Source organism: Bombus bifarius, unplaced genomic scaffold (genome assembly GCF_011952205.1).
Source record: "Bombus bifarius isolate JDL3187 unplaced genomic scaffold, Bbif_JDL3187 scf7180000007979, whole genome shotgun sequence".
NCBI lineage: Eukaryota > Metazoa > Arthropoda > Insecta > Hymenoptera > Apidae > Bombus > Bombus bifarius.
The window spans coordinates 108,247-132,240 of NW_022884364.1; the positions used below are offsets into that span (position 1 = coordinate 108,247).

Below are 23,994 nucleotides of genomic sequence, written 5' to 3' on the forward strand. Positions count from 1 at the left end.
TGCTATTTTTATAGTAAATACTATGTATACATACTTATCACTCTCGATCGAAATTGAACGTTTTTTCAAATTTTATGATTAAATGCATTTTCAAATTTCATATTCGTCTCATGTTATTCTCTATCAAAGTGTCAATTCTAAAACGTGACAATTTTTGAAATCTACTTTATGTTATAATTAACCCTGCATTTTTTGTGCGTAATTTAGTCATTTTTAGTTTAATTTGTGTCCTTTTCCTTTTTCTTTTAGAATTCATAACATTTAAGAGCTCGATAATAATAGATTTAAATCTGTCCTCACCTTGTCCTGTACACTTGTTAAACCGTAACAACTGATTAATTGTATAAAATTAATTGTCGCGTAAAATATTCAAAAATGTTTAACAATGTATCCGTCCTGAATAAATATTTTAAAAATCGTTAAACGACAGAGAAGGGTAGTTTTCTATAAAGATGAAAGATTCTCAAATTATTACTAATTTAAGACGGAGGTGTAGTACTGTCAGAACGAAGTTGAGAAGGGGCAGCTTCGCTGTAAGCGATATCAAATACACTTTTCTTTTCTAATAATTGTTGGTGTCGCAACCTGTTGCCACCCTGCAACGATATTGCTATTCCAGAATCGAAATCTTCACCGGTACACCCTTGTTCCATCGTAGGTGGAATATCAAAATGTTCTGGTGACAATTGCGGAGAGGGATGAGGAACAGGTGGAGGATGAAGGTAAAATGGCGCAGATATCTTTTCGTATTTGTATTCAGAATGTTGTAGCAAATGATATTTAGGATCTTGCGATGTCGAGGGTGGCGTTGTCGCGAATATTTGAACCGGTGGATCTTCGTTTTTTCCTCCTTCGGCTCTCCTTAATTTTCTTCCTTGACGAACGATAGCTTTCAATTGTTCAGACTCGACGTTTACCAAAGGTTTCACTTTGCGTCTAGTCCGTGGAGTCGTGTCAGCAGTTTTATGGCTCGATAACTTTTTACCTTCCTTCTCAGTTTTTTGATTTTTCATACTCCTTCGTAACCATCGAGGAAGTTGCTCCTCGTCGTCCGTAGCCATTAATTCGGCTCGTTTCTTTTCCATTTCTTCTCGATTCTTTTTGTACCAGGCCATGTATTTCGGTCGTGTCTTACTCGTATCGATTTCTCCAGTTTTCGGTGGAGTTGGATATTTCTCGCCGCTACTGGATGATTTTTTGTCCTTTTCGGCTTTCAATTTCGACAGAGATTGCTTTCGTCGTGACTCCTCATCTCGTTTCCTTGATTGTTTCGTTTGATCGCTATCTTTTTGCTTCAGTTGTTCTTCCGGGAGCTTTCTACGTGTCCGATACCCACCGTGACTCGTTACATCGTGAAAATGAGTTGCTTTCTCCTCGGAAGATTCCTCGGAAGTACTTTTTTTCTTCCTTCGTTGAATTACTCTTTTCTTTTCCAGCTCTTTCATTCTTCTATCGGTAACTTTAAAGGTCTCGGTTTTTGCAAGTTTAGAAATTAATGACGGTTCATCTGGCTTATCAACCTTTTTATCGCCGTCTTTCATTTCGTGTTCTAGTTCTGTATCTTTTACACGTTGTGTACTAGTCGACGATTCTTTCTCCCGAATCTCATCTTGCCTATCAGGCTTTCTATCGTAGCCTCTCGTTTCAGAATCTATTTTCGTATCCTTTACATGTTTCGTACTAGTCGAACATTCTTTGTCACGAGCTTCATCTTGTCTGTCAGCTTTTGTATCGCACTCCTTCGTTCCAGATTCTAGTTTTGTACTGATCGAGGATTCTTTAGCCAGTTCTAAGCTGCATCCAGATTCTGTTTTCTCGTCTTTCTTCATATCTTCTATGTCAGTCGCTGTGATTATTTTCTTCGGACTAAAATGCGTTTGTATATCCATAGTCCTTTCCCTTAATACAGTTTCTTTATCTTCCTCTGTTTCGCTTGTATCTTCAAACTCCACGAACATTTTCTCTTCCTTCGAAGATTCTACGTCCTCATTTTCTATCTCTTCGATCGATATCGTCACTCGTTCCTCATCTTCCATGTCCCGCAGTCCAGTTGCCTCTTCCGTTTGACTAATTTCTTTCTCAGAAAGTTGTGGAGCGCGATGTCGTGGTGTCTGATACGGTCTGGTAGTTAACGTTGTCTTCCTGGAAATATCACTCGATGAATCACTATCTTCAGAATCAACCACCGTATCTATTATGCTTGTAAAAAGTGGAAGGCTTACGTCTATAAATTTTCCCTCAACAGGTATTTCCTGCCTCTCTTCTTGCACTATATCTTCCTCTAGAGGCAAAGTTTTATCCATTTTCGGCTTCGTTAGATCCTGCTTATCTGATTCGCCATTGGGGACAATCGTAGGTACATTAAATCCCATATTTGACTGTTCCTCCGGAAATGCCTCTCTCTGAATGTCGGCTTCCTCCGCGGTAAAAGTTTGTTCCTCAACAAATTGTTCTACTTCCTGTAATTCAGTTTGCTCGCTCTCTGACTTCAACTGCTCTTCGGATTCGGATATTTTCCCGGAATCTGTTGAAGCTTTCCGTATAGTGGAATCAAACGCAAACTTTTCTTTCTCTGTCGTCTCGTACATCTGCGGGGAAGTTTCAACCAATTCGATTTCCTGAAAACTACTGCTCACTTTACCCGACGGTTCGCGCAATTGCTCCACCTTCTCGGTAGTTCGTGCTAGTTTGCTATCTGCTGTTTCATTATTCGAAAGTTTCTCGGGTTCCTTGCTCACTTCGTGCGTTTTTTCGAATAACTCCTTGGCGGTGTCTTGTCTTTCTTTCGCCGGCGATGCTGTCTCGTCCTTTAAAGGTTTACCAATTTCTGATTTTTCGACAGATTCTTCTGCCACTAATTTTGTCGCTTCATCTCTCAAGGAGTCATCGATTTTTATCTTTTCGTCGGATTCCTCTCCCTTTGCTTCTTCAAGAACGTTAATTTGCTCAACCTTTTCTGCCGCATCCTTTGAAGTTGATATTATTTTGTCATCATCCGAGAGATCAATAATTTTATCTTTCCCCGCGTCTTCTTTCGTTTGTTTATCGTCTACTGGTGGTTCCACAAATGTCCCAGTCTCGCCATCTGTTTGAGGAGTCGGAGATTTACTAATATTCGAAATTTGGACTCCATTCTTTTCTTTCTCTTCTTTGTTGTCGAAAGATAACGAAGCAACTTCTTTCTCGATAATTCTATCGTTTGTAGATGATTGTTCGATAGTTGCAATTTCTTTTTCAGTACTTGGAATTATCGATCCTTTGCCATTCGTTAATGTATCGAAGACATCAACTGTCTTATCAGTGTGATCATCAACAGCTGATGACTCCATTGGACTTTCTTCTTTCATATCACTAGCGATCAAAGTAGGCATTTCTATCGAGTCCTTTGTTATTTCACTATCTTGTTTCTCAGTGATTGATCTTTTTGACGAATCATCTTTTTCTTCAGTGGTGTCATCAGGTATTTTCATGGGAATAACTTCTTTATCGATCTGATAATCTTGAATCGTTGATGTATCATCCTGTTTTTCAATTGTAATTTGCTGTTTAATTTCTGAAGTTTCTGGGACAATTCCCTCGACAGGAATTTGACTGTCATCAGTTTCTTCTGTTTCTGTACTCTCTTTCTCAGTGGTTTTGGAATCGTCTATTTTTTGCATTCCTTTACTAATTTCTTTTTCTTCGATTGGATGGTCATCAATTTTTACAGTCTCTATAATTATTTTTTCTTCTTTATCGTGATATTTTTCCTTCTCTTCATCGTCGATAATACTTGCTTGTTCTTTGGTTTCTTCGCTTTTTACAATTTCTTTTTCATCTTCAACACGTGTTTCCTCCTTCGTGTCAATAGAAACATCTCTCTCACTAATTTTGTGATCGTCGCTAGTAACTGGTTCTTTCGTAACTTCTTTTTTTGCAGAAGTTTCCTTTTCTTTGGGAGAACTACTTTTTCTTTTTTCATTTTCATTATCAGGCGTAATATCTACGGTTTTTTCTTTTCCATTTAGAACATCCTCTTTGTCTATTTGCTGATCATCCGATTTAAGATCTGTAGTACCTGCTTGCTCACCAGGCACCTTTTCTTTATCTAAAAAAATAGCTTCTTTTTCACTAACTTTGTCCTTATCGATTTCCATTGAAATTTTCTTCTCCCCATTGAATGCTTTCTCTTTACCAATGAAATCAACGATAGTCTCTGTTAAAATTCCGAGATCGCCAACGCTTGTGTGATCCTGAGTTGTCTTTTCAACCAGTTTATGATATGTAGCTTCTGGTTCAGTAATTTTGAAGTCCTCGGTTGCTTTTTCAACAGTTTCATAATATTTAGTTTCTTCAGCGTCTTGTTTCTCAACTGTTTCTATAATTTTCTGATCTGTAATTGGTTCTCCAGCGATGTCATCATCGTCCTTTGTTTCTTTACCAATTTTTTGATCTGCAATTGGTTCTCCAGCGATGTCATTATCGTCCTTTGTTTCTTTACTAATTTTTTGATCTGCAATTGGTTCTCCAGCGATGTCATCATCGTCCTTTGTTTTTTTATCAATTTTTTGATCTGCAGTTGGTTCTCCAGCGATGTCATCATCGTCCTTTGTTTCTTTATCAATTTTCTGATCTGCAGTTGGTTCTCCAGCGATGTCATCATCGTCCTTTGTTTCTTTACCAATTTTTTGATCTGCAGTTGATTCCCTTGCAATGTCATCATCGTCCTTTGTTTCTTTATCAATTTTTTGATCTGCAGTTGGTTCTCCAGCAATATCATCATCGTCCTTTGTGTCTTTACCAATTTGATAATCTGTAGTTGTCGATTTAGTCATTTCTTTGTCCATGGCAGCTTCTTTAGAAATTTTATACCCCTCTGCTGCTTTTTCATCAATTTTCCGATCTTCAGTTGTTTCTATAACAATTTTATCATCTGGAATTACTGTTTCAGCAATTACAATGTCAGTTGTTTCTTTAGAAGTCTTTTTGTCTCCATTAACTGCAATAATTTTATGGTCCGCTGGTGTCTTATCAAGAATTTTATCATCCTCTTTCATTCCTGTATCCATTTTTGTAAACTTAGTGGTTTCTTTATCAACTTTCTGACCCTCAGTTATTTCTTTATCCATTTTTTGATCCTTCGTTGCTTCTTCGATAATTTTGGGATCCCCAAAAGTTTCTTCTCGAGTAATTTGATCGATTTCCCTCGCTTGTTCATCAATTTTCTGATCCTTATTTATTTCTCTACCAACTTCTTGATCCATAGTTGCTTCTGGAAAAATTTTACGATCATCCATTATTTTCTTATCAAATTTTTGATCCTCAGTTACTTTTTCAGTAATTTTATAATCCTCACTTGCCTTTTCAACAGCTTTGTCATCCTCAGTTGTAGCTTTCACCATGACTTCGTTTTTATCACTAATGCCTTCTTTATCTTCATCTACGAAAGTACTTTCTACAATTTGATCAACAGGTTTAATTCTTGTAACGTCTTCGTCGTACTTTTTCTGTTCATCTAAAAAAACATTTTCTTCAACTTTTCGATCGTAAGTTTCATTCATTGACGTAGTTTCTTTTTCACGGGGAACTCCAATTGTGTCTGAGTCGATCTTTTTTTTCTCCTGGTCACTAGATGTTGCTTGCATTGGACCTTCCTTCTCCTCGATAGTAGCGTGATCTAATTTTGAACCATCTACGTGTTTTACTGATTTTTCCTCTTCTCCATTAGCTTTATCTGTTTTATCTTTTTTCCCACGTATTTTTGATTCATCTGCCACATCTTGTCTCACACTGTCCTGTCCATTACTTGGCATTTCAGTTTCTATATATTTCTCAACTGGTTCTTCGATCTTTTGCACTGTACCTACTTTATCACTACGTTCTTCTTCCTTAAGAGCATCAACTTCGACCTCTAGTTCTTTTTCTGCTTCTTCCCTTCCTGTAGAAATTCCTTCAGCTCTACATTCTACTTCTGCCCTCTTAAGCTCTTTTAAAACTACACTCTCTTCCCCAACATCTTTTGACAGCTTTTTCATTTTCTGCTCCAAATACTCGTATTTATCATCTTCTTTATCGTCTTGTTTCCGCTCTTCTAACTCGCGCACTGGTATCATTTCAATTTGCTCTTTGGACTCATCTAATGATTTATCTTCTTCCTTATAATCTTCTAATTTATCCTTTATATGTTCAGCCATGTCTTTTTCAGCTTCGCTCGTTAATTTATCTGTTTGCGTACTTTCTTCTTTTTCAGCTGTGTCGCTATATTTTATACTCTCCATAGGTTCTTTTTCAGGCGAAGTTTTATCAGTTTGCCGATCTCGTACGATAGTTTCACTGAGCTCTTCCTTCTTAGTTGCAGCCATCGTATCAATAGCCGTAAAACCTCTAATCAATTCTTCTTTAGCATGAGCCGTAGAATCATCACATTTCACAGGTTCTTCGAATGTATCTCGAATCCACTTCAACCCATTTTTTGACACCTGTATTGTGTCAGGAATACATAATTCTTTCTCTGTAACAATCTTGTGTTTTTCTACGTTCGTTGTATCCCGCTCTTCTCCCGTAGAAATTGTTGCTTGTTGTTTCACGATTTCTTTCTTCGGTTCTTCAACGAAGTCGTCGCTAAATTTTTCAATTATCTTCTTTGGAAACCTTTCTACCACGCGTTGCTGTACGCCATTTGAATCTCCTTCTGAAAACTCGGTACTGCTTTTCTTTTCGAAATCTCTTGGAGCAAACGCATCTCTTCCTCCTCTTCTTTCTTCTGTACTGGTACTGGTTTCTTCAGCGATGTTCTGTTTACGAGATATAGTAGCCAGTTTCGGTGCTTTTATCATCATTTTCCCAATCCTCTCAGACTTTAATTCAGCCTTTGGTGTTTCCTTCGAGGGCCCTTCCTTTCGCTTCTCAACTTCTTCGTCTCGAAATTCGGACATTTGCTTTTTAGGTTCTCGTCGCTCCATATGCGTTTGACGTTTCACTTTCGCGTGACCTTGAGTGCTAATTGGTTGCTTCTGTTTCACGGTTTCGTGACGAGTTCCGCAAAATTTCTTCGGTTTGTCAAGAGCATCGTCGAACTCGGAACTTCCCGTACTCATCACTTGACTCTGTTGATATTTCAGCTTTTGTTTCGTTTTAGCTATGGCTGACTCCTTCTTCTGTTTTCCTTTCTGCTCGGCCTTCAACGAGCTCGCGGTACATTCAGCTGCTTGTTTCTGAGAACTCGAGGAATCCATCTTCTTCGCGCTTTTCTGATCCAAGTCCTTTTTCGGCTCTTTCGCAAACGAGTCCGACTTCTCCTGGCTCGTGCTGTCGCTGCCAGTGCTCTCCTGAAATTTTTTGTCACCCAGTTTGCTCAGTTTCTTCGTTAGCATTGTAAACTCTTTCTCAAGAATCCTGAAACTCGGCTTTATCACGCCATCTGACTTTTTCTGCGTCTTCGATTTTCCCTCCTTTTTCGGACTTCTGCCGTCTGCCTTCTCGCGGACGTACTTTTCACGTTGAACTTTTATTTCTGGCGAGGAAGTGGACTCAGTGACGTTCATCTTTTGATCGTCAGTCACGTCCTCGCAACTTTTCTCGTGCCTCTCCTTACGTATCTCCTCGGAAGATTGCGAGCCAGTCTCCTTCTCGTTCAGAATCTTATAACTGATGCTCGTGCGTTCGGTTTTTTGATAACTCCGCATCGTTTCGTCCTCTTCGCCTTTGTACGAACTTCCGTTTCCATCCAAAGAATCCGAAATTTCCCTCAGCACATCCGGCTCCAGAGAAATCTTCCTGCCTTCTTTCACCTCCCTCACTTTTTTCCTCAGAATGCTCAATCGTTTATCGAAACAAGGACTCACTTCTTCTTCGATCGGCGACTTCATCCATAGAGTTCTAGACCTTTTCCAATCTCCATCGCCGTACTTCTTCCTAGACTTCAATTTTTTCCTGTGTCTTGACTCTTCGTCGGATTCGTCGTTGTCGCTTCTGCTTTTCACCTGACGTTCCGTTTGAGTGGCCGCTGTTCTGTCGGTTTGAGTAGCGATCGCTACTTGTCCGGGAAGGCTTTGCGTTTCTAAGTAACTCGTGGAGTCCACTCCACCGCCTCCTGCACGACGATTTTCTCTTTCGAGTAGTAATCGAGTCAATAGCGCGTTTTGTCTTGCTAGCTCCAAGTCGTGAAACGGATACTGGCTGCTATTTGCTTGAACGTGATCTGTGGTAACGACCGGCGGTCTTTCAGCAATTGGAGCACCACTTGCAACAGCCTCTTGCTTCTCTTGCCTCATAGTTTCTCTCATCTGAGATTCCCTTAGAGATTCTTGCTCTATCTTTTGCGAACCGTAGTCACCGTGATCGATCACTAGCCTCTGCACGTTAGGTCCTATTTCTTCGATGTGCTGTCTATGACCGAGATCCAACCTGTCCGGTATCAGGATTATCTCTGGCTGTTGTTGCTGACATACTTCTTTCGATCGTTGATGCGATTCCATGCTACGAGCTGCTTCGATGTCCTGCATCGACAACTCGTGCCTCGACTTCTGGTCTTCTATGAATCTTTGCAGAATTATATCCTTGCCATCTACGATCAAGGCTGTTGGGCGATGATGATGAGGTTGGTGAAGATGGCTTGTCGTATCTTCCACTTGTCCTCGTGTCACTAGCCGTAAGACTTCAGCGTTTCCTTCGCGGTAGAAATGTTGCTCTCTGACAGTTGGTTCTTCGTTCATGTCGGCTTCCACGAATCTATGGAATTGAGTTTCGATCGAATTTTGATTCAGCTACACATATATAAAAGCAACGACCTATCAATGATGTTACTAATGATTTTATTAAGGCGACTGACGATGTTACGTGAGGTGAACAGAACTGTTTTAAATTCTATTTAAGTTGGTTCTAGTTGAAACAGAGTACGAGTATTATGATTATGATTATTATAAGCATTATGATTGTAATTAATGATTATAATTATATGTAAGTACAACAGAGAATAGTGACGATAATCGTACTAAAGAAAAGTGGCGAATAACATTCAACTTAATCTGATTTTAATCAATATAAACTTAGTCCTGCATTTTTTTACAAGAAAAATAATTTAGTTCAGCGATGATTTCAAGCCTGAAGAAACTACACAACCACATCGTGACTTTGAGAAAGAGAACGAGCCCCTCCGCTGTATTATTTCATTTCATTTCGTGTAAATTTAGAGTTCCATTTTATTCCATTTCGTTCCATATAAAAATAAAACGTATGAGTGAACGTGAGATGACAGCTTACCTACCTTTGCCTATAAGCTTGATGTTGCAGATCGGAACCTCTTTCCATCTCATGTCGTTGCAAAGAGTCTAATTCCGCAGTACGATAACCTCTTGCCTTTTGATCCTCCACATCCTCCATGTACATTCTTTCTTGTTCATTTATTCTGCTCTTCCTCGAGTGACCGTAAGAATGTCCATCTCTTAATCTTTGAGCTTCGAGGTTCATTTGAACGTCGTTTGGTTGTCCAGAAATGTAAGCAACGTCGCCAGGAAGCGAACAATTCTTTACGTTTCTTCTATTGAATTGCCAATTTCTTCTTGTTGGATCAGCACTCCATGCCTGTTTCCTTCCATTCCACGATACTGAGATACGACGAAAGTTCATATAAATAATAGCATGATATTTGTTTAATATGATAATAATATAAAAGATACAAGAATAACGTAAATATAATAACAAATATAAAACCTTGATAATGATACGATATTTTGGTTAATACGAAAAATATCACATGTTATTTAAAGTAACTTTTCGCGTTATTATAAAGTCGTTTAGGTTTTTAAGCTTTATATTAAACTTTAAACGTATTTGTATTGTGTAATTAAATAATTCTATGATTAAAATAAATTATAGGTCTTTTTTACGTTATACGACGTATAATATGAGTGACATAAGATATAGCAGATGCTTTAATACTTATAATCAACAATATATTAAGTTATTAATTATATTATTATCATTAGTATTATTTATTATATTATTATATGTATTATATTACATGTATTATATATACGATTATATAAAATTTATACACATAATAATTTAAAAATAGATTACCTTCGGTAGCTACCGCAGGCTGCCGATGAAGATGTCGTTTTGGTCTTCCATTTGATCGTACGACCAATGTTTCTGACGAATGTACTCGTCTTTTTCTGGGTGCCATATAAAAAGGACATCCAGGACATATGCAGCAGATAATTAACGCGGCAATGGCCAAAAGTATAAGTAACACCAGGATTATCAGAAGCCAGAATAATAATTTGTTTTCTGCTTTGTACACCGTCTAAAACATTTATCCAAATTTTCGTCATTTTTTTAAATGTAGCTAAATGTAATAAATTACGAAAGTCGTAATTTATATAAACTAGACATTCAAGTGCTAATTATTTAAATATCTTACAAACAACAAGACAAAGTAATTATTGCAGATAAATGGTTTATTTTACAATTTTCACTATATAATTTGGAAGTTGAGAATCGTATACATACCACTTCTTCGCTTGGAACAGCAGCAATAGTATTGTTAATAAGAGTCGTTTGACCATCATTGACATTTGTATGACGTGGAGTTTCATCAACAGGAGCGTTTGTATTGTCGATATGTATACTCGTGTTCATAATCGCGTTTCCAGCAATGATCCCGACTCCATTCGCAGCTAAAGCTTCTCGAATCTTTTCTACATCTACCAAAGACGTACCTGGTTCCGTTTGCTCGACGCGAGCCACGATAATACTCCTGAAAAAGTATAGTTTAAGTTATTTCACTGTTGATTTCATATGTAAAATAAAAAATCCATAGTGATTGAATATTAAAGAAAATTTGCCTTTCCTTATTCCTTGACAATATTATTTATCATAAGATTTTATAATGAGTATATAAATAAAAAATAAATATAAGATTTTATTAGAAGATCTTACAATGAATAATCCCTCTAATAGTGTACATCAGAATCTAACTATCGACTGATTCATAGTTGAAAAATGTTTTTCATTGAGTGATTAAATCGTAATGATCATATACCGAATATCGGTAGATCACTAACTTTTTTCCTCCTCCAGGAAGAATCCCTGTACTTCCAGTGCCATTCCGTTGAATATAAGGTCGCGTTTCTAACACAGTCACTCGACCACCTGTAATAGCAGCTAAAGTTTCAGCAGTTTTCGTTGAGTTCGGCTGTTCTCCTGGCACCACGAACATCATTATGCGTGCTTCCATTGCGATTCCACTGAGGATCCGAATTTTTGTTGTACTTGAAAGATGAGGTACACCTGCAAAAATGTATATTATTTGTGTCTAACAATAAATTACATTATTTTGCACTTATACCGTAAGCAGGAAAGTTATTGGACAAATAATCTTCTATCGGTTTACCTAGATCGTATGCTCTGGCAGTGAGAGTGTACAGTGCATCGTCGTCAGCTCGTTTTCGTCGTTTCTTTATAACTTCCGTCGACATTTCCTTCGTTAAATTTCCCAAATTAATCCTCGTAGATTCATTCACATTTCTAGTCACCATGAAGAAATCGTTTCGTATTTCTTCTTGACTATTGACAAATTTCGTTTTAGCTTTCTTCGAAAATTTCTCGTATGCGCTCTGTTTCTTTTGTCTGAATTTCGTAATCGGCAACAGAAGTATTAATTCACCGCTCGTTTCGTTTAAATCGAATTTCTTCCCGTAGTTTCCGTAAACTAATTCGTATCTAACTACGTTGTTGGGTGGCTCTGCGTCAGCGTCAATCGCCTGTCAATAGTTACATTCTCTTTTTCCTTGCAAGATCTTTGTTTATATCATTTAATTACACTGCAGATGTCTATGAAAATTCCTATCTTCATCAACGCAACTATAGACTGATAGTAGATGGATAAATTTTCCAATTATTTGTAAATTACACATAACAATACCATGTTACATTTAGATATATATCTGCTTAGATTTCTCATAAATTCATAAACATCCTCAGTCTACTTATAATATGACTACGTATATTGTAACTTTGAATTATTTTCTAGTACAATGGTTTATATAAAAAGATCGTAAGATGGAGGGGGCGTAATAATCACAGAAGATAATTGTTAAGATTGTTTAATATACCTTTATCAAAGCTGGTGATGTAAAATTAGTTAGATCAGAGTTCAACATAAACTCGTAAACGTCCTTTTCGAATATTGGTGCATTATCATTCACGTCAAGTAGATTAACTATTAAAGGAACAACGCCACTGTTGCCATTGCCATTTTCATCCCGAGCTTCAACGGTTAATACAAGTCTTGCTGCAACTTCACGATCTAAGGAAGAGCCCATAGCGACAGTTATTAATCCGGTGTCTGAATCCATAGTGAAAGCTTGGCTGCCTTCTCCTGTTATACCGGTATATCGGATACTGCCATAAACACCTGTATCTTTGTCAGTTGCGTGCACCTATCGAAAGAAGATATTATAATGTTTATTTGACAGTCGATATTGTTTAATCATTTCTTCCTCAACCTTGTAACTTATGTCAGAACAATGTACATATTTTTGTATAGTTGTATATATGAAAAACGTGAAAAACGTAAAGAAGAAATATAGATACAATGGTTTACAAAGAAAGGATCAAGAAATTTCTTTCAATCTAAATCAGATGAAAATAATAGTTTTTATTATTTAACAGTTCGTATAGGTTTCTCTTAGATATCGTGGTATATTTGAAAGCAATTGATAATTATAAGTGGTATTACGATTATAAGATTATATGAATAATCTACTTATGAAAATCATGAAATTTCTTCGAGAGATAGTTAGGTGTTTACCTGAATCACGCGTGAACCCGCAGTTACGTTTTCAGATAACGTTATCTCGTATGATTGTTCGTCAAATATTGGCGGATTATCGTTTATATCTCTTAAAAATATTGTAGCTGGCACTGACGCTGATAGATTCGTGGCTGGACCAACTTCCTGAGCTACAATCTGAATTCAATGAAACTACATTAACGACAGTAAACAAAGAAGAATTGATCGAAGAATAATTAAACTTATTATAATTTATTATATTTTTTTTTTTTTTTAGATAGCTATAAACTTTGTGATACAGATATAATGTAATGACCAATCTATATATACTATACTCGCCTTGAACGATAAAACTTTGTATAATTCATAATCGATGAATGTGTTATCTCGAACGGTTATAACAAAGTCTGCATTGCGTTCTGCAACTGTCGGATTTATTTCAAACGTATTATTGTTATTTTCCAACTTTAACGCAAACACCCCGGCTTTTCCAATATCTTCGTCTTTCACTCTGGCTGAATATTGCTCACCAAAATTTATCACGGTCCCCGGCTCAGGATTTTCGTCTATCGTAGCAACGTAACTATAGCAAAGGAATAAGATATTTTATAAATATAAATTACATTTTAGGATTAACGGAAATGTACAGGTTGAAAAGTGGTCGGGAAATACTTGAAATTCCCTCGTTTTTCATAAATTTCAAATTTCAGAAGAAGGAATAATCTAATCTATCTTGAACTTTTTTTTTTCGCTTAACTAAACTAAAATTAAATTTATCATTTTTAATGTCATTGCTCCTGTACGTAATAATTAATACTCTAACGATTATATGCTTTTTTCAATCGTTAGTAAAAAGACATGGAATAAAATTGATGTGTAATTTATTTAGTCCTTAACAATTTGTAAATTTCATAGTTATTAAAGTGGAAATTATTCACGACTCAGGTACCAACTTATCGCTCTCGAAGTATGGTGGACTATTTCCCGGCTCCCCAAGAAGAAAGCCAACGTCAACGACTGTGGCTTGGGCAGGAGGTTCTTCTCTGCTTCTTCTTATTTCTTCAGCAACCACCGTAAGTACAACGGGTGCTCCAACGTGCGTAATTTGGGTAAGTTCCTCCAATGGTTTGGCAAGAGTTATTTCACCTATCAATCAAACATTTATAAATAAGTCTAAATCTCTAAAAAGCTTCGAAACATGTATATAAATACATTATGTTTCACTCTACGAAAATGTTTAGATATGAAAATTTAAACTATGTTTGCATTTTGAATAAAGAAAATTAGAATATCTACTAATTAATAATTATGAATAATAACTGTAACATTGTTCATGTTGTGGGCGATTTGTATGAACAGAAGCTTTAATTAATGAGTTATCAAGTGAATGCCATATAATCCATATGTAGGATAAAATGTAAATAACTGAAATGATACGTTTATGAGACGAATCATTGTACAAATTATACATCCTCTTGTATAAATTAATACATTCTCGAAAAGATCGTTGAAGACTTAATACTTGACTTGTATTATGTTTAGGTCTTTATTTGCATGTATTATACGTAAACGTTCGAGTAATAAGCTATGTCACGATCGAATTACTTTTATTGGGAATTATGAATAAAACATTTCGGTCAATGATCCCTGTTACTTATGTATGACATACAGAGCATGCATGTCCAGTGATGGAAATTTTCCATAACACATCACGAAATGGAGTTTAGCGAATGAACTGCCCTTATTAACATACATTGCATTGTACTACCTTCTTATTCTCTAACTCTTATTCTCATTTACACAGTTATTCACTTAATTTTGTTTCTAAGATATCGACGATTATATAATTATGGTTGAAGTACATTGCGTAATTATTAATTCAATGATACAAGTATTTACGATTCTATTAAAACAATACAAATAAATATAGGAAATACAGAAGCCTTTAAAATAATGTTACCTGCTTGAGAATAAATTTCGATAAAACTATAGCTCCTATAAACTGACATAACTTAAAATAGTTAATAATAATTCAGCACAAAAATATTTGTATAAATACGAATATACACGTGCGATGAGAGACGATAATAATTTGTACATCGTAAGCCATACCTTCTTCAGCATTATCTACATGTACATTCATCGTATTCCAAATTTTTAAGTAGTCCTCTTAACTTTATATATTTGCAAATTTTATGTTCAAGATATCATCTGATATCTATAATAAATTTGCGAATTTAACATATACCGAGATCGTAACAAACAGATACGTATTTCACAACTGTAATTAAATAGCTAAAATTCTCCTTATCGAGTCTATTTATTCCGGTAGCGCGTAAAGATATGGTCGCTCATTTATACTTACAGAGCACAATACGCTTTTATCTTCTATATTCCTTCTGGCTCTGTCTGTGTTTCTTTTTCACTGGTTTTCTCTGGTAGTTACGTTTATACACACACACGCGCGCGCGCGCGTGCACACATACGATACATACACGAGTACGAAGAGGTCGCATGCTTCGTGTCACGAAATGATAAGCATCGCAGCCTGAAAAGCAGAGACTGACCCCTAAGTACGATCGATACCGCGTTGTAGACCGTCAAGACTTTCCTCTGACCATTTCTACCGAGTTCTGGCCACTTCCTCGCCTGACTCGTTTTTGGTTCCGCGAAAAGAATCGGTATCACCGATCTCAGACGTTAGATAACACGTTCGTGCGAGCTTGTAATCATGTGGAAACAAGCGTATAAAGTTGCTTCGTTGTTTCACGGCCCTTAGCCTTCCCTTTTCCAAGGATCTATAATGGAACGCATTAATTTTGGAAAACGTGCTGCATAAACCGTAGATTTGATCAATGAACGAGTAAAAACGACGTTTTCTCTCTAACAAACACTACACGAGCTGACTTATAAGCCGAAGTAGCCGAGTCCTTCTTGAAACTTTTTGAAATTTTTTAAATATTGCTGCTAATGCGCTTGTTCGATGCTTATTTTATATATATATTATTTCATCAATTTTCTCTACTTTCGCGTGGAGTTGACCGATCGGGCAATTGAGCGAATCACGTGTCAGTACCGCGAAGAGAAAAGAAATGTCCATAATTTTCTGATTGGAAAATGGCCACGCAAAAATCACACACGATTAGGTCTTCGATAAAACAGATCCATTTCATGGCACTTTCTGAGAAGTGACGACCGACCGTTTACTACACAAACTACTACAGAATAATTGGAACAACAGAGACGAAGAACTGCTTAAAATCAGACACCGCATTAACATCCAAGAATTGCGTAAAAAAGACAATCAAATTTCTTAGGGACATTTACCTTGGTTACGATATTTGCTTCTAACAGTGCCATTTCCATCGCTAACGATCGAGAAGTTGATGGAAATGAAAAAGGTTCTTTTTATGGGAAAATCGAGAAACTGTTGACTCTTATTGATCAATGGTGTATTCTCCTCGTAATGGAATTTCTTCCAGTGCACTCTGCACGGTTTCATTCATTTTTCACTGTGCTAGAACTGCATACGTAATCTGTTTTTCCGTGCTAGCTGTACCTCTAAGAGTATGAATCATTCCTTCACGCTTTAATGTCGGGAAGTGGAGTTCGAGGTAGTGGTAAATTAATTTGAAACCCTACTCATCGAGTGGATTATTCCTGAGAAATCAGGTCATTCGACGGTGTGTATGTCGGTGAACCTGTGAATAATTCGCTTACTGATGGGAACGCTAGGAAATGTAATTACACCCTCTGTAAATTATTGTGTTTGCCGGTCATATTCGTGGTAATCAAATTTTCACCACGCTCTGTTGAATTTATGGACCAACGTAAGTACCGATTGTAAAACTTTACGCGATTGTGGATTGTCCGTGTGATAGAACTTCTTCGCAAGATAGAATGATAGCCATGGTTATATAATTTATGTAATTTTAATTTTAAAAGTTTAAAATAATGATCTTAACTATTTTAATAACAACTTCTAGAAATATTTTTCCAAACTCGTATAACGACATTTTTTCAAATCTATCTTCTGGAAATAACAGTTGTTTTCTTCGTAACAAGTTTTCTTCCTAACTTCACAACAAGTTGTTTTCAAGTTTAATCGTCAATTGGGTTTTGATAACTCGAAAATTAAGCAATTATATCTATAGAAAAAGATCATTCAGTACATTGACTTTGACGATATATTTCAAGCTCATCGATATCGACGGGATGTGCGCTGTTCTAAATAATCAGCTTATTTTTATATAGGAAATTTGATCTATTCAGTGGTGTATAATATTTTTACGAATAATTCGATACTTTCCATTAACTGTCATAGGTAAGTAAATAATTTGTATTTCAGAAGCGAACTACGTGTTAAAGATTCTTTCTATAAAAATATTATCTGGATGTCCTTATAGCAAAAAAAAAAAAAAGAAGAAAAGGAAAGAATAAAAAGCAAAAAAAAAGAAAGAATATAAAATAGTACATTGTTTAATTCTTCAAATACATTTTTTAAAATCACGATATATTTTCTTACCATTTGTTTCGGAGATGTTAAAAAATGGCGTAAAGGGGTTGCCTTCAGATACGAGACCGTACACGATCTCACGCGGTACACCTTTATCTCCGTCTTCTGCGTGCACTCGTAGTATTATATCGCCCTGAAATCAACGTATACATTTGTTTTACTTATATGATACATCGTATCAGAAATAGCTTTTCTGGCCTACATTTGATTGCTCAAAATTTATTAACAATATTTTTCTCTAATTAATCACTTTAGAATATAGAATTGGAATTAGAACAAAATAAGAACGATCCATTTCTATCATTGTCGGAATAAAAAATATCTAGTCATGTTATTCGATACTGTGACCCCTGTTTGCTAATTTTACGCTGAAGATATATTACTTCTGATGTAATATAAAATTATACTAGTCGGAAATAATAAAAGTAGAAAGAATGGGGATGTTCCTTGATTCGTTCTAATCGAGGCTGGATATTCTCTGTTTCTAATCAGTATATTAAACTTTAATTTAATAATTTCGTGTATAGTTTAATTAAATGTAATATATATATAAATAAATAGTTTACTAAATTAATAGTTTGCCTAACTTTACATTATGTGAATATTATTGCCTTATAGTCGTTCGACAGTTCTGTACTCCTAATTATTATTAATGAAACGTACATATATCGTGATATCATCAAAAATGGAAATTCTCTTTGCTTTTTCTTGTGAATCTAATTTTCAGTTGTTCCAACAGATACAAATAGATAAACTCATTCCTACTTATCTAATTTTATAAAATTTATATATTTCATTAGACACATAAATATCATGTTAAGAAAGGGAACAACTTACAGGTTGTACAGAATTGTTAATCCTTGTGAGGGGAGGGGCTAGCGTAAAAATTGGAGGAACATCTTGAACATCTTGAACTATCACAACAACGCTTAAGCCTGCAATATTTCTAGTATCTTTTCCCTGCTCCGTATAGGGATCCTAATAAATAAACTGTGTTATTTAAATTTTCTACCAGAAAGTAGTTAACAGTATTTATTCAAATATCGCATACCGTAGCATACATGGTAAGAGTGTACATGGATTGCGTTTCGAAATCTAATTCTCCAGTTAGTGTAATTATTCCTCGTGTTTGCGTGGGTGTCTGTCGCTGTCTTATAGTGAAAAGTTCTTTTGGTTGCTATAAAAATAATAAATTATTGTTTGGAAGATATACGAGTAGCGATAGTATACTTTTAAGTATTACTTAACATACTACGTTTTAAAAATTACTGTTCGTTTCTGTGACTTACCCACAGTTCGATATAAACGGGTTTTCCACTCCAAGAATTAGCTCTTACTAAAAGATAATCTAATTCTTTACCTGGTTTAGTATCCTAAGCAAATAATTTCATAAGATTAACATTGTAATCACTGATTTTGTACAATTTATTTTACGATAAAATAGAGACTGTCCTCTGACAAATTAATGTTAATGTAATCCATTGTTGAAAATGATAACGGGAGTTCGTGCTCGCCATCCATATGCAAATACGTTAGTTATAAGAAATAGTAATTAGAGGATGATCCCAGTTACAATCGATAGATTTAATCGATAGGCTTAAGATGCCTTTTTGTTTTTACCCCTAGTTTTTGTAAGCGCGTGCAATAAAGGTGTTTTCGGCTCAGAACGGTGTGATAGATTTATCCATTCAATAAAATAATAACTATTCCGATCTTACCTCTGAGTATAGAAATAACAACATCTATAAACATTACTTTGCACGTCATTTCAATTTCTTTTATTATAACTTAGAATACCTTACGATGGACGAATAGGTATAATCTTCGATATGGCGTTAACGCATGAAAATGAAAAACTATATTTAGAGTTACTAAATCATAACATTTATGATTTACTTGGCAGATTAGAAGATTTCTCGCATAATAATAGGCAATTAACATGAAAGCAGGAAACGAGAGTAGGAATATGATATGATACGAGAGCAACAGCATATCGAACATTACACGCATGCATATTCAGATTACACTTATTAATTTCAAGCTTTTCTAACGTGTAAAAGATTAATCCTTATTATTTTGCTAAAAGTATTAAATAGTAGAACACTGCTGATAAAGAAATATTACTGTTTATGAAAAGTATATGAAACAATAAGAATAACACATATTCCTCGCAATAATTTTAAAATATAGGAGAGGTCTTACAGTTAATATTTTTTCAGTTTCAAACAATGTGATTCATAAAACGTACAATAAAGAACGAAGCAATGTATCGTGCGATATCATCGGTATGCGAAAAGAATATATGTATTCGATTGTCATGGGGAAGGTGTTGTAGTTATTAACGTGTTGAATGCTAGTGCTAATCGTTGTTATTAATACAATAAATAATTACCTCGGGTACCATTATCAGAGAGGGTATGTGCGGGAATATTTTATCACGAAGGGTGGTTGCGTTCGTAACAGAAATAGTAGCTTGCATCGAGTTCGAATCTCCTTTCGTGTCCCTAACCCTAACAGCAAAATCGTGGAGGCGGCCGGGCATTAGCCGTTTCGTTAGTATTACATTAGCTTGACACACTTTGTTATACAGCGTGCACGGCAGGTTGTCGATCCTTACAACAGGTGTGATGGTAGCTAAACAAATGAAATATTTTTTTAACGAAGGCGTTTATTTCTGCTTTGTCCATGTGATATTCGTTATAATTACCAGTTATTTCAAAAACAAGTGGGAAATCTGCATCCTGGTCAGTGGCGCGAAGTCGAAAAATGACAGAATCTACTTCAGCATCCGCTGGAACTAGAACTAATCCCATGTCCGTGGAGGTATCAAAGCGTGGACGCGCACCCTTTGCCCACGCGAAAACGAATCCGAAATAAATCCATACTTTGCACCATTGTCCTGCAAAGGGCATTCTGCAAACAGCGGATTACTTCTTCTAGATCTCTGTTCTGAATAAAAATAGTACGTTCAAACGCCTAATGCGATCGATAGCTATTTTACCAATATGTTGTACGAAACTAACTAAAAACTATTAGTAAAATAGTAAAATGAAATATTTTACGTAACGCAAAATGTTTTACGTAACATGTACACGATATTTTCATAAGTGATTTTTATAAGTGTACGAATACTTTCGTGAACTACTTTGGGGGTAGTTTAATGATCTTTTTCTTTTAAGAAGTTTGTCTTTTTCAATAGAAGTAATTTTTGCTTTTGATATAGCTCTGAAATGATTTTTTAAACCTTTAAAGTATTTGGTTCCTTACCACGAAAGAAAGTTTCCTAAAGACTCATAAAGATTGATAAATCGTAATCAAACGACGAATGGTTGCCGAAAGTTAAGGAGTAGAACGTATGATTTTAAGTATGCCAAGTAAAATCTAACATTTATCATTGCTATTATTTACTGATTTTTTAATATTGTCTTTTTAAACGATTTCTTTTTCATTGTTGTATCCCGCTCTTTTCTTATTTAATTGTTTCATTTATTGTGCGATTATGAACGCTCCATTCGAATCCAGTATTTTGTTATTTGCGACAGAAGTCCAAAATAAGTAATCTTCTTGTGATCTCATGAAATACACAGGAAAATATATCGATTGATAAAATTGCTACGAACTTTGTCAGCAACTGAATACATATGTTTCTTTAATAACGATGAAACTGCCATAAATTGTCCCCTTAGTAAGCGCCCTATATAGTCAATCTATATGCGGACATGGTTACTTCGTAGTCAAAACAAATGTTGTGTTCTTATCCAAGCGACTTAAGTACTTCGAAGAAGCACTTTTATAGCGTGCTAATTGCAAGATATTTAAAGTGAATGCGCGTTGGACAAACTAACAATTTCAAGTATAACAGAAATGAATAAAGAAGAACGAAATGAAATAAGAAAATATTTATTCTATCCTTTACGTGAATGAAACGTCTCGAATTAATAGTATTTTGTCTTTTAAAAATGGAATGTCAGACGAACGTATTCATTTTGGAATTTTTTTATTGTACGAAAAATGTTTCTGATAGGGATGTTCGTGAATTTTATTTTGCTCAATTTTGAAACACTGTTAATGGGAATATACATTTTAGTTTAATTTTATTACCTAAATGTTGGGGGATTTTTGAAATATAAATTACAAATTATGGAAAGAGATTAATTACACTGTTAGGAGGAATAATAAATGTATTTCGTAATCAATGTGCATCGAACTTGTGAATTTATTGCGTTAATGAAAAGATCGATATCTCGTTATACGAGTGCCCCTATTTCTTTTCTAAATATTAGAAGGGGCGAGTTCAAGCGCTCTCAAACTGACTGACAGTCAGTCCATTTATCCAGTGAGTAATTATTTAAGGCAGTCGGTGGTCATTCCTTGGTACCGCGTGATAGGGCGCGCACCCTTTTCTTTCCCTGACAGCAGTCTCAACTTACTTACGATAATTTGAATAAATGATCTGTTATAAAATCAATGGTAAATACTGGAATGATTTTTATATTAATTAAATAAATTTTTGAATCGATTTTTTTATCAAATTTGCAATCTTTGTTTTAACATATTTATTGGTTGTCGCGTATTATTCGAAGATATATTTTTTTAAATAAACGACTTTTCTGATATACCTTTCATTTCGTTATGTAACTAACAAAAAGATGAAATAATCGTTCCAAATCAGTTGGAAATATTTAAAAAGGTATATCCCTCAAATTGTCTTCTGTTTTAATATTGTTCTTTTACACGTACTATGTACATCATAAAAACATATGTATGTAGCTGAGTTTTACAGTCAAATGTATTTTATGAATTGCCGTCAGAAGAATTACAAATGGCTTAGGCGAATTAACTATTTAGACAGATATACAATTTTGCAAGAACGAGCCGACACATTATAATTTAATACCATGAATAATATATTATCGTGGTAGTATGATAAACAGCAAATTTCTGTAAAATAAATTCTGAGTGTCTAGATTGCATGCCAATATATTGCCTGTAGAAATCCGATATATTACGTGCTCATATACGCAATAGTTGCATACGTGCGAGTTTCACTTTATTATGATTCCGGAAATTTGATAGACAGTGAAATAAGCATTAGATGGATCAGGTGCTACCGTGTTTAATTTCCGATTATAGACCAGAGATTTATCGATTTATTATCGAGAAATAATTCACTGAACTCGTGGAACGTTTTACGACATGAAAAAGCAATGGAATAATCATCCGATAATAAAATATTCATTTAGAGCGTTTCCAAACACGTTATTTCTTTTTATACATAGCGAGTATAGTATGATCTATGATTTATGCTGTAAGCCTTTAACCAATAGTCTACAAATAATTTATACTTTTTAATTTGTATCCTTACGTTCTGTGCATTTATATTTATTGATTTGAAAGTAGAATTGTAACGTGTTACCGTAAGTCGATGTAGTATAATTTATAGAATTTTTGTCTTCTATAGGTGCAAAATTAAGGATAGTATTACTGTTACGGACGAATAATGTACATTAACGACAAAAATTCTGATAGAATCGGAAATATTGATTTTGTGATCAAGAAACGAGGTCGTGACCACTCGTTATTCAGAACTAACACATAACAGTGTTTGAGTCAGCGGTCAGTTCTTCACACCAATCGTAAATCCTGTTGCTAGTAAAAGGAGGCGTGAACTAATACTAAAACTCATGGTTTTATGACACCTACACAATCAGGATTCCATTAATTTCTAAAAAATAAAAAAAATTTCCCATGTCTAAATCATAACCGTTTATGCCATTTGGTTTTATTTTAGTTTTATATTGCGGTGCTTTCGTGTTTTGCTGTTTTGGAAAAATTATATAACTACATGAGCTGATACTTATACATGTATACGAGCAATAAAATTTAGTGAGAAATATTATTTTGTTAATGTCTAATAACAGAGATCATTTCTTTAGTTTATGTCGAGCTTTTCAATGTTCTGAGTAAATTTCTCCAACAATTAAAAGAAACGTAAAAGAAACAACGATAACAAAGTACAGATCATTACAATAAGCTAGGAAAGTTTTTACGTTTAAGATATTTCTAACTCACTTTCGGTATAACTTTTTCTATAATTATAATAATTGCCTAACTTAAATTTTATTTGACATACAAGCATGATAGAAGAACACGCAATTTATAACACTGAAGTTAAAGTGCCTTATGAAACATTCGTTAAACTTTTATTTGCTTTATATTAATTTATTAATAGTAAAAATTACAATAATGATATATAATAGTAAGTAAGAGTAAAAATTTAAAAATGAATTTACGATATTAAATAATCATAGAAATGATAAAGCTAAGAAATATTAATAAACAAAGTAATAGGAGCAAATCATTAATTAGTTAACTAGGTTCATGATGAATAAACTATACTACATATGTATACAGAGATACAATGTCCAAAGTATATCACATTTTCCATACTAAGAGCAATTATAAATTATTCAGGAATTACTATTATAGGCATGACTAACTATAATGACCTACAGTTTACAGGAATGATTAGTATTTTTAGAGTGTTAAATCTATAAATGTCCTATCGTTATTCTAAAATTAAATTGTACTCGCAATCAATTTTTTACCAGAGCCATTTTTATAAAGAACTGGTACTCTATTCCACATCAATTTGAAGGTGTTTAATTTCGCAATTAATTTGAAAGCCTTCGACTTGTCTTCT

General features: G+C 34.9%; 1 protein-coding gene across 1 annotated transcript; it reads right to left on the reverse strand.

Annotated features, from left to right (window-relative positions):
• LOC117204683 lies at positions 1-20,203 on the reverse strand. Its single transcript, XM_033442308.1, has 17 exons — positions 19,999-20,203; positions 19,684-19,925; positions 18,581-18,664; positions 18,343-18,468; positions 18,129-18,269; positions 17,301-17,424; positions 13,714-13,921; positions 13,115-13,358; positions 12,794-12,952; positions 12,096-12,422; positions 11,375-11,744; positions 11,046-11,271; positions 10,492-10,738; positions 10,060-10,285; positions 9,245-9,584; positions 3,773-8,709; positions 1-3,712 (listed from the first exon to the last, which is right to left on the reverse strand). The coding sequence occupies exons 1-17, from the start codon at positions 20,201-20,203 to the stop codon at positions 480-482; spliced, it is 11,439 nt and encodes a 3,812-aa protein (XP_033298199.1). The 3' UTR covers positions 1-479.
• Positions 20,204-23,994: the final 3,791 nt, after the last annotated feature.

Coding starts and splice junctions, on each gene's coding strand:
- LOC117204683 (XM_033442308.1), bottom strand. CDS start 20,203: ATGCCCTTTGCAGGACAATGGTGCAAAGTATGGATTTATTTCGGATTC. Junction 12,423..12,793: donor CGGGTTCACGCGTGATTCAG/GTAAACACCTAA, acceptor TTCTTTCGATAG/GTGCACGCAACTGACAAAGA. Junction 11,272..11,374: donor TGCCAGAGCATACGATCTAG/GTAAACCGATAG, acceptor ACATTTTTGCAG/GTGTACCTCATCTTTCAAGT.